Here is an 11,260-nt window from a genome sequence, read left to right on the forward strand (position 1 = left end):
ACATGTGCAGACAATGACAGTGCAGTGTGGCAGGAGCCATAATAAATGAAGGGGGAGCACAGATGGTGGGGCCCCAGACAAGGACAGGTGCCCTGGACTTGGAACAAGGCTGGCTTTCAGAAGAGTGAGGCATTGCCCTAGAAGGGCCTGTGGTTGGAGGAGCATTTGTGACAGGGGCAGCAGCAAAAACAAAGGTCGGAGGTGACAGAGAAGGTGTGTATTCTGGGAACTGCCAGTGCCAGCATGGCCGAGTGTGACCGGGGTGGGGGGGGAGGGAGCAGGAGAGGGGCTGGCGGGGCAGTGCCTGCTGTGACCTGTGTGCCTTGCCAGTTGAGGCCCTGAGTCAGCGGAGTGTTTGCAATTCAGAGGCTGCAGGTGGCAGATGGGTGGGAGGAGGTGGCAGGGCAGTGGAAGGGGAGAGAGGTCGGAGGGTCTGAGAGGCACCTTTAGGAAGATGGATTGAATTTGGTAATGGCGGTTCAGATGTGTGGGACGAAGGAAAGGCAAGGCAAGGAGGGCATCCTGTTTCCGGCTTGGGGAGAAGCAGGTTGAGGAGCAGATTGAGGGGAAGGAAATGATCTTTCGGGGCATGTTGAATGTGAAGGTGGAGGGACCCCTGAGTGGGGATCCCTAGAGCAGTGCTAATCTCAAACTCCAAGTGCACTCGTGGGTCACATGGGGATGTTGTTTAATTGCGGATTCTGGTCTGTGGTCCGGGGTGGGGCCTGAGATGCTGCTGCCGCTGGCGCACAGACCACACTGAGTAGCAGGAATGGAATGGCCAGAGGGCCATTGTCGGGCCAGAACATGACTGAACTCCCTGGGGCAGAAGGGATTTTAGTGAAAGTGACAAGGATGGGAGTTTCGCCCCCATCAAGAATCCAGAGGATCCGCAAGGCCCACAGGTGCAGATAGACTAGACGTGAGGGCTCAGGAGCCTTGAATGGTAAGAGTCCAGTTTCCTGCAGGTTCCACGGAGAAGCTGGAGACCCCATGGGAGGGAGAGAAGGGGTGACGCTGGGGTGTGGGGGCAGGACCAGGCGCCCGCCTGCCCCGCTGGCCTGACTCCTGTCCCCTCCGCAGTTCCTGAGCGAGGGCTACGCTGCCCACCTGGCCGCCCTGGAGACCAGCCACCGTGCGCGTCCCAAGAAGAACAACTCGCGGATGGTCCTGCGCAAGGGCAGCTTCGGCCTCCACGCGCAGCCCGACTTCCTGCGCAAGCGCAACCACCTGCGCAGGACCATGTCTGTGCAGCAGCCCGACCCGCCCGCCAACCCCAAGCCCGAGCGCGCCCAGAGCCAGCCCGAGTCTGACAAGGACCACGAGCGGCCCCTGTCCGCGCTCAGCTGGGCGCGCGGGCCCCCCAAGTTCGAGTCGGTGCCCTGAGGGTGGGCTGTGCGCGGAGCAGGGGGCCCCTACCTGGCTGCCTTCTCCCAGACACAGGCCTTTTCCTGCTTTTTCCCTCCCGTGTCTGTCCAGTCGTGTCCGACCACAGGGGGGAGGGGCCCTACCGGGCCTTGGGGGGGTTCCCTAGGCTGCAAGGGGCTGAGATCCTCCGTCTCAGTGCAGCCACTGCTGCCTCCCCGGTGCCTGTGGCTTCAAGCCCAAATCGGGGTTGATGTCTGTGTAACCGGGTGCAGGCCTGCCCGGAGCTGTAGTGTTTGACAAAGTCGACCATCTTTCTGGGTTCTCCGGGCTTCCAAGGTCATGCGAGGCAGGTCCCGAAGGGAGAAGCCCCAGACCAGGGATCCGCGGCCTCTTGGCTGTCTGGTGGAGAGGCGAGTGGTGTTGGTGCCTGACATCCTGAGTCACCACCTTGGGCCTGGCTCTCCTACTGCAAAGCGGCCACTTTCTGGGAGAGAGAGGATGCCCCCTGGGCCAAGCTATGTTCAGGTGTCTGTCCCCAGCCCTGGGGGGAGGGGTCTGGTGCTGAAGGTCTGTCCTGCAGCTGTTCCGGTCCGCCTTCTGTCCTCAGTATCTTCAGCACTCTCCTGTGGCCCCAGAGGGCAGTGGTTCCTCTTTCTGGAGTCCCACCTGGTGCCGTCCCCTGTGAGGCTGCGGCCTTGGGCTCTGGCCTAGCTGGGCTAGCTGTGAGCCCTTGAGCCAGCTGCTTGCCCTCTCTGGGCCCTGCCTTCCTTATGTAATTGCGGGATCTCCCCAGCTGAGACCGAATGGGGTCGAGTTTTGACTCCTAGGCTGTTCTGCACTTCTGCCCCATGAGGCTTTCCAGGCCCAGAGCTCCTCAGAGGGCTCAGGGATCTATGCTGTCCCCACAGTCAGAGAGCGGGACTTGGTGAGGGCGGGAGGGAGCAGCTATTGCCCCACCACTTCAAAGACGGGGCTGGGGGAAGGGGTCCCTGCTCCACGGAGAGGCTGTTTTGTACTGATGCCCACACCCGCTGCCCCAGGAGCAGGGACACCGCCCAGAGGGCATGGATCTGGCTCCTCCTCTCCGGTGCCGCCCAGTCTGATTCCTCCCTTTTGGCTCCTGGAAGGTGTAGAGGTGAGATCCCAGAGTTCTGGGGGTCCATGTAGTTTTGACTCAAACTGTTGTATTCTCCTTCCTCCCCTTTGCCACTCAGCTTGGTTTGGTGCCCATAACTTCCTCCTGGATCATCCCCTGAGGTTGGCGGGGCTTAGCTCTCCTGGGGCCCCTCAAAGCTTGTCTAGGCCCTTGTGCTGCTGGGCCCCTGGCCTGGGCATGGGTCTCCTGCAGTGCGGGCCAGGCTCTGAGCCCCTCGTGCTGTCACTGAGGTGGTCCAGTTCCCTGTGTCACGGGCCAGGCCGCCCCAGCACCCAGACAGCTGCATACATAGCAGGCACCTGTGTCAGCTCAGTGTCGCTTCTGCTCAATGTCTACCTCTTGCAGTTCCCATGTGGCCAGTGTCCTTCCCGATGGCCAGCCGCTGCTGGTGGGGGCGGCTGGCACCACTGGCAAATGGGGCACCCGACTGGGCTGGAGGGGTCAGGGATCCCAGCCCCTAACCCTGCTCTCTCGACTAGAAATGTGTCTTCTCCAGTCTGCCCGCTCCTGCCACCCCAGCCTGCCTGTCTGCCAGCTCTCTGCATCCCTTTCAGTCCAGCACCTGCATTTCAGCAGCACCACTCTGCTGGGAATGGGCGATCATCCCAGGCTTCCTCTCTGGTCCTGCCTCCTGGCAGTTCACGTTCCTCCTTCACTGGACATCTTTCTCGGTGTCCATGAGGCACCACCTCATGTGGCTTAGCCACCTCAACCCTAATCCTCCCCTCCCCTTCCCTCCCCTCCCCTCCCCTCCCCTCCCCTCCCCTCCCCTCCCCTCCCCTCCCCTCCCCTCCCCTCCCCTCCCCTCCCCTCCCCTCCCCTCCCCTCCCCTCTCCTTTCCTTCCAAAATACCCCTGAATTCAACTTGGGCAGACTTATTCTGATTCTCTGAAACTCCATCTCCTTCTTTGCAGAAGCCACTGATGTATTACTCTCAAATGATAAAATAATTAGCGTGAGATACTTCTCCCCCGTCCCATTCCCTCTACCTTTCCTGAGAACCACAGGCTTGGAGCCTGAGGGAGCAGGCATGCCCAACACTGGGGAATTTGAGTCCATGTGAGCAGTATTCTGATTTTGGGGGTGGGAGCTGGGATGTGGGACCTAGCGGGAGGGCCCCCCTTCCTTTCTGGAGCTCTGATTGGGGCTCCGAAGCTTTACGCCTGGGATGGAGGGTGTACAGTGAGTGCTGTGAGCAGGCGTTTGCGCAGTGTTAGTGGGTGTGACTGTGGTTCTGCCTAGTGACCAGACTCGGACATCGTAGGTTTCAGTTCTGCTTTTCACAGCAACTGTAACCAATAAGCACTTTCTCTACTAGTGGTTTGTTCCGTTTTGTTCGTCCAGTTTTGTTGGAGGAAAACTAAGAGCCAAGTCGTGTTGTTCTCCGGAGGGGCTGCTGCCCCTCCCCAAGTAGTCCCGTGGCCCCAGGCGGCTGTTTCCTGGAGAATTCTTCCAGCTCCCGTGAGCCGGCTCCACTGGAGCTGGGGAGTGGACTTCCCTGCCTGACCAAAGCTCCCTGTTTCTCCGTGGCATGTTTGTTCCTCCCAGTTGGGGGGCTGTCCTGCTGGAGGGCCCACCTGCCGCCTGCCTGTCCCTTTGCCCTGTTGGGGGTTCAGGGTGCATCCACAGCCAGGGCCTGCCAGTCCCTTCGTCCTATGGGGGTTCAGGGTGCATCCACAGCCAGGGCCTGCCAGTCCCTTCGTCCTGTTGGGGGTTCAGGGTGCATCCACAGCCGGGGCCTGCCAGTCCCTTCGTCCTGTTGGGGGTTCAGGGTGCATCCACAGCCAGGGCCTGCTTGTGTGGCATCATGGTTTTTTTTTCTAAAGAGCTCGACTCCTCCCTTAGGCTTCACAAAATATGAAAAAAAAGGGGGACTTTTCATGCATTTGGATGAGTGGCCCTCCTGCCTGGACACTGGGCCAGAGAAAACAAACATGTTTGCACCCCAGTATTCAGACATCACTAGGGGGTGGGCTCTCTGGGTCTCCTTTTACCACTCTGGACCCAGACCCATGCCCAGAAGTGTCCTGCAGACAAAACGTGGCACCCATTTTTTCAATGAAAGCTGGGCCCCAGGCAGAGTGCAGCTGTAGCGTGGCTCTGCGTGGACACTCCCACCCAGCCCAGGTGCAGCCGGCCCGGGAGGGGTGCCCAGGCTGTGAAGGAGTCTCGGAATTGACCCCGCCTTAAACAACCAACTTTCCAGCCGAACCCCAGGGGGGTGGGTGCCCAGTGCGCTGGGGACCTAATCTGCCACAAGAAGTCACCTCCCTCCTTCTGCTGCCTCTGGGCTTGGGGGAACTTTCTTAAAAATTATACTTAGGGTCAAGTTCAAGCATCGAGGCCTGGCCTGGGTCCTGCTCTCTTTGCTGAGAAACCGAGAGGGTGGTTGGGGTAAATACCAGTTGGACCTCACTCTCGTGGGGACAAGGATTGGCAGGTGACACCAAAGAGGGACAGGTCAGGAGGGTGGCTCGCTCATGGGGACCCCCACCCTCCTTTCTATTTGTTTACTTGGTGGTGGCAGCCTGTCTGGTCTTGTTCGCCGTCTGACTGTTCCTAAGTGTGTACCTCTCAGTATTGTCCGTGGTGGGTGGATCTGTGGGTAAAAAGGTTTCTATCCCTCATGGCTGCCTTGTACAAAATCCGTTAGAAAAGAACATGTAAACTATCAGATTTCTAACAAGACAAAAACAGCATTACGGAGTTCAAAGATTTTTACAACGGGTCTTGATTTTGACGTGAGCTGGTTTTTAACTCTCAAATGTTGTCACTTAAATAAAAACCTTATTTGCCTTTAAAATGTGCTTTGCTCTGAATGAAGGTGAGAAACCTGTCTTGTTGCTTCTGCTCTCCCTGAGGAGGGGGCTGGCTGCCTTGGGGTGGAGGGAAGTGAGGAGGATGAGGGGGAACAAAGCCTGGCCCCAGGACAGACCAGAGTGGCACGGGGTGGGGGGTAACGCAGAAGAGATGTCAAATACAGAAAGTCTTTTTTTTTTTTCTTAATGATGAAAGAAAATCTTTATTTCATTATTTTCCATAGACGTACTGCTGGTACATCGAGAAAACCATTATTTTTGGTACATTTTGTATATGGTTATATTGCTGAACCCTCTTCATTCTTTCAAAATTATCTTTATTGTTGAAAAGTATTACAGATGTCCCCCCTTTCCCCCATTGATCCCCTTTTGCCACGCCCCCCCCCCCCCCCCAGGCCTCACCACACTATTGTCTGTGTCCATGGGCTATGCACATATGCATATAGTTCCATGGCTAATCCCTCCCACCCCCCATCCTTCCCTCTGAGACTCCCTCAATCTGTCAGTCTTTATTATGCAAAAGCAACATTAAGGAGGGAAGTTATGCCCTGATTTCTTTCTAATAAAATGACAAAGCAGATTTCTTAAATAATTTATAAAGGACAAACATTGCTGAGCAGTGCTACTCCTCGCTGCCATCCAGTGCCCGGTGCTGAGGACATAAATAGGGACCCGTAGGCCCCGGGTCTCAGAGCCTGGATATCTCTCCCATCCCTTCTCTTGGGGCAGGCACGGGAGCTGTGCACCCAGCAGCCCAATCACCTCCTGGGCTGTGGCAGGCGGTCTCTGCGGGGCTCAGATGTGGTCCGAGCAGGAGAGCGGAGGCCCCTGACCAGCCCCCACCTGGGCCTTTGCCTATCAGGTCCTTGTCAGCAGTGGCCCAGGGGCACTGCCAACTCCTGGGGGCTTCCTCCAGGAACTCAAGGGTGCGGAGGCATGGATCCCACAAGTAGGGGTGTGGGGATCAGGTATGGCTCACTTCCTGCAAGAAAGAGCTCTCTTCTTGCCCCTCATTGCGCTTCAGTGAGGGGGGGCGGTGAGGACACCAGAGCCTACCCCCAGAATGAGGAGCTGGACGGTGATGAGTCAGTGAGGTCAGCAGCTCAGGTCCCAGCTGGTAGGAAGATGGCACACTTCCCACTCTGCTGGGTGTCAGCTCTGTGAGTTTCTCCAGGAGACTCAGTTCTTTAATGCGCCTCCAAATCTGCACACGCACTCATGGAGGAGGAGGAGGAGAGGAGGAAGGAGAGCACGCTGGGAAAGATGCTTGGGAGGAAAGATGCTCAGGAGGAGGGCATTACCTGGAGGGCACTCCATCAGTCTCGAAGGAGGGAAACCGTCATGTCAGTGCTAGAGATGGGGAAGTAGGAGACATGCCATCGGGTACGGCAGGCACCGAGGGCCCTCCCAGCCTGGACTAGACAAGACCAGACCCGGCAACATGGTGGGAACTTGGCACACTCGGCATCTAGTCAAAGCTCGCAAGGCCACCTAGGAGCCCATCATGGCCATGTACAAATGGCCCCAAGTTAGGGCAGCTCCAGACCTGGGCTCTGCCCTCGGGATGGGGTCCTGAGCAGACAAACCAGGAACTCAAAGCAGCCACGCAGCTTTTCCCAATTCCATGGGTGGGCAGGGCATAAGGGAGCCATGGGGAGTGTTGGAGGCAGGGCAGGTCTTCAGGAGCCTGGGGAAGTTCCAGGGCTATGGACACGTGTGGTGGCCTGAGGCCCAGAAAGCCATGAATCTTCAGGGTGCATCCTTAACTACCGCCCCAATCTAGGTTTTTTATGTCCTCTCATGTTGCAGATGAAGAGACTGAGGCTGAGAAGGGGAGGGACTGGCCAGGGTCATATAGTGGCCAGAGCCAGAACCAGAGGCCTGCCTAAAAAGGGGGACCTTGCCAGCCATTTTGCTTGGGAGGATGGATGCCAGCTTACCTCTCTTCAGCCGCAATGACCTCGTCCAGCTCCTGGGACAGCTTCCGGAGGCGCTGGATTCCTGCCCCCACAGGCTCTAGATCACTGTCGGATTCACTGAATAGAAGGAAAAGCCACGGGCACCAGTGACTAGTTGGAAACCTGTGGCAGGAGCCTCCTTCCTGCCCCCCAAACCAGCACTGCAGCCTGGGGTCAGTGGGGGCTAGTCATCACCCCAGGAAGTGACTGGCAGAGAACAGATGGATCAAGGCTCATGGGGTCAAGGCCAAGGGCAGATCTTGCAGAAAGGTGAGCCCTGCTGTTTCCCCACTTGAGTCTCAGTCTCCAGGTGGTTTTAAAACTGGCTTGTAGGCTCACTAGGAGGCTTGGGAGTGTCATACAGGCAGAGCTAAGCTCTCCCCTTCCTTTTATAGATGGGGAACTAAGGCCTTGAAGACTTCCCCAGGTCCCTGGCTAGTGGGGTGCAGAGCTGGCCAGAACACGGATGTGACTCAGCTCAGGGTGCCCCTGGCTCCAGGGAGCCCCCCAGAGGGACCATTAGTGTTTTGGGGGCAAGGCACTCTCCCACTTACCTGGGGGAGCAGAGGGGCTCTGTAGAGGAATAGGGGCTCCGGAAGGCGGCCTCCCTCCTGGACCTCCGCAGAGAGTGGGCACGTGGGCCCACCTGGGAGGAGCGGCGGTGACGCTCCCACCCCCAGGGGCCCAGAGTTGAGCGGGCAGGGCCGGTTCCAGAAAGCCGGGTGCTCCTCTGGCTCAGGCTGCGAGCTGGGGGGCTACTGCCCTTCTGTGTCTCTCTCTTCCTCCTCCTGGCTTTCACCTGGGTTTCCACCAGCCACTTGGTGCCACTTTGGCAGGACTCCTGGATTCTCTGGTAGGTACATGGAAGTGTGAGCACAGACAAGCTAAGGGCCACCCTAGTCTCCAAGCCATACCTCCGAGCCCTCCACCTACCAGCTGTCCTACACACACAAGCAGCTTTGTCTCAAGGGTGAGGGATATGGGTGATGCCACTGCAGGGACCCAGCTCAGAGCCCCAGGTATGAGTGGTCTGCAGCAGAACCACTCTGGCTCACAGAGCCTCCAGGTGCCTAAGACCAAGCCCTCTTTTGAACACAGACTGACCCAGAGACTCAAGAGCAAAGCCTGACCCTCAGGACACTGTGAGATAATGTGTCCCCCTGCTCTTGGTCTTACTCTGTTCCACCCTCCACACTGATGCACAGAGATCCTTCTCAAGGGCAGTTCTGATCATGGCACTCGACTGCTCAGTGCCCTCCCACAGCTGCTCATCACCCACAGGGCCAAGCCCTAACTCTTGGGCCTTTCACTCCGCTGGGGGATGGCTGGAAAGGCTCTTCCTCAGCTAGACTGTCTTTGCCTTGGCCAACCAGAGTCCAGAGTCATTAGAGCAAGACCCGCGTTACCTTAGGTGAGTTATGTGACCTTGGGCAGGCTACCTGGTTTCATCCCCGATCCCTGGGCATAAAATAATCATAGGGTTCTTCTAGACAAGGACTAACATTTGGCTCAGAGACCTCTCTGCAAAGGGTCCCCAAAACATCTTTGTTCCATATCTTCAGATTCCCAGTCAGATACTAAGGAGAGCCCTCTCCTGCCCCCAGTTCTCTCCTTGGAGGTCTATTCACTCCCATGGCCCCTGTCCTTTCTAGGTGACACCTCCATGCTTCTCTGACGCTAGGTTTGAAGACACATCCACTTGGAAGGTCCACAGGCACCTCCCACCCAACGTAAGTGACTTCTTCCTGCCCACACATCTCCTCTGACACCTAAGCTCCCAAATCTACCTTCTGAGCAGCTCTTGAGGCTGTTCACTCCTCTGCAAGGCCAGGTCCTTAGCGACCCCTTATGGGAGAATCTGCTTTCCATTCTAATTCCCCAAATAGCTAAAGAACAGGTTCTAATATGCTAATTAGACCTGGTGCCCACACTGCTGTAAATAAATTCTTCCCATTGGTTCCCAAGACTACCAGTCTCTCTTGGGAGTGCCCAAACACCCTTGGCACACTGAGCCCCCTCTCACTGCCCCACCTTGCTCTCTCTCTTCAGCTTTTGACCTCCCTTTGCTCTGGGTCTGGACTCACACTACTTTACCTGTCATATGCTCCTCATTCTTCCCCTTTCCTGGGTGAATTCCATGGAATCACCTCATCTGGGAAGCTTCACTGACGAAGCTAGTTTTTGGTGTCCTCCCATCATTAACCACTGGCTTACAATTTCCATCACAATACAGCTCTACTATCTTGTATAGTGAGGATGTTTCCTCCATGACACTGTTTTCATTCACTCACTCAACTATTTATTGAGCACCTACTATGTGCCCGGAACTGTTTGGGGTGCTGGGAACACAGCAACGAACAAACCAAAGTCCTTGTCTTCATGGAGTCTATATTCTTGGGGGCTCCTGAGGGCAGCAGTTGACCTGGACATGGCCAGCATTACCTGGGACACGGCACCCAAGGCGCTCTTAGCTGAGCGAGCTGCAGCCTGGAGGCCCTGCTGCTCTGGCTCTGGGGTTTCCAGGCGTTTCCAGGAGGGGCCCGCCCCTAGGTTGAGGCTGACTGCTCTCAGGGGCAGCCTCCTTTGGAACTGTCTGCAGAGGGAGCCCAGGGCTCCGCTGGAGGCCTCCAGATGGCCAGCTGCAGGCTGCAGCACATCGCTCTCCTCCAGCTGCTGGTGGTCCTGGAGAGATCTCCTGCGCATGGAGGTGCTCATGCCGGGCCACCGAGAGGCCATCTGTCTGTTCTGTTCACCAGACCCTGGGAAGAGGTCAAAAGGCAGGTCAGCAAGGCATCCTCCATCCCATTCCCAGGCTCCACAGAGACCTGGGTACAAGGGAAGAGATGGGTTGGAGGCCCATGGGGTGGGGTGGATGGCCCAGGCTGGGAACAACCGTGGGTGCGGGGAGGAGTATGCTTCCTGAAAGGTAGGGTGTGGTCAGCGATGCCCAGAATAGGGCAGAGGCTGAACAAGGCTGGTCAGCATTTCCTGCGGTCCCTTGCTGTGTCTAAAACAGCTGTTTTTTCATCCCAGCCTCAAGCGGGGAGGGAGGCAGAGTCGGGAGCGGTCCTCCTTGAGCCTCAGCAAGGGGCCCAGCGACCGATCAGCGCCTCCCACAACCCGCCCTGACCTAGCGAGCTCCCACCCAGACCCTGGACGCCTGGCCAGAGCCCCCGATTTCCACCCTGCAACCCCCAGATGCCCCACATGCATGCCTGTCCTAACTAGACATGCCCTCACCCCATCGCCTCTGGTCTCTTCTGAACAGAAGCCCCACTACGCCCCGGCCTACACTCACCCCAAAGCTCCCTCGCCTGCGAGATGCGGAGCACAGATGCACCTCGCCCACCCCAGCCGATTTGAAACTCGGCGCGGATCCGCCCCCTGCCCGTCCTCACAGCTGATTGGTCCCGTCCCCGCCTCGCTGTCGCGCCGGGGTTCCTATTGGCTCTTTGCTCTCGCGGCCGTGAGTCTAGCTTTCAGATTTGCCGGGTCGTCCTCATTCATCCTCAGGACCCCCGCGGGCTGGGTGCCGCGTGAATCTGCCCCTTTGTGTCGGCAGGTCCCGCCCAGGCTCCGGGCGCCGCCTCCCGGACATCTGGCCCGGGGCAGCCGGCCGCTCCTCCAACCACCGAGGGTTCTGGCTGGTCTTACTGGGCGGGGCGGAGGCGGGTCCCGGGCTCCCAGGCTCCTTTCCCGTTCCGCCTGGAGGGTCCAGTGGTTTTGTCACAAAGAGTTCCCGTGGAGGTTTTGTTTCAAACTTCCCTCCCGACCCTCTGCTTTCCTGAGACAAAGCGCTGCCCTTCTGTGTTCCCCATACTCGCCATCCACATTCTGCCCCTAAAACCCGTCCTGGAAAGGGGACGGATGGGAGTGCATCTCCGCTCCGCCTCCAGTTAAGCACCCCTCCACCCCAGCTCACTGGCCCCTTCCCTCTCTCCAGTTGAATGCCTCCCTCC

The 11,260-nt window shown here is 57.8% G+C and overlaps 2 protein-coding genes across 2 annotated transcripts in view; one reads left to right on the forward strand and one right to left on the reverse strand.

The window, feature by feature from the left end:
• The window catches only part of PITPNM3 (PITPNM family member 3), an 89,119-nt gene extending 85,847 nt beyond the window's left edge, over positions 1-3,272 (forward strand). Inside the window, exon 20 of the mRNA XM_080680600.1 lies at positions 1,084-3,272. Within this exon, the coding sequence (XP_080536726.1) occupies positions 1,084-1,386 (303 nt within the window). The 3' untranslated portion in view covers positions 1,387-3,272. The remainder of the gene's footprint in view (positions 1-1,083) is intronic.
• Positions 3,273-5,981: 2,709 nt separating this feature from the next.
• On the reverse strand, positions 5,982-10,814 carry PIMREG (PICALM interacting mitotic regulator). Its single transcript, XM_080679119.1, has 5 exons — positions 10,700-10,814; positions 9,744-10,060; positions 7,856-8,151; positions 7,284-7,379; positions 5,982-6,693 (listed from the first exon to the last, which is right to left on the reverse strand). The coding sequence occupies exons 2-5, from the start codon at positions 10,035-10,037 to the stop codon at positions 6,660-6,662; spliced, it is 720 nt and encodes a 239-aa protein (XP_080535245.1). The 5' UTR covers positions 10,038-10,060; positions 10,700-10,814; the 3' UTR covers positions 5,982-6,659.
• Between the last annotated feature and the right edge of the window lie 446 nt (positions 10,815-11,260).

This window comes from Plecotus auritus (genome assembly GCF_963455305.1).
Source record: "Plecotus auritus genome assembly, chromosome: 7".
Taxonomy (NCBI): Eukaryota; Metazoa; Chordata; class Mammalia; order Chiroptera; family Vespertilionidae; genus Plecotus; species Plecotus auritus.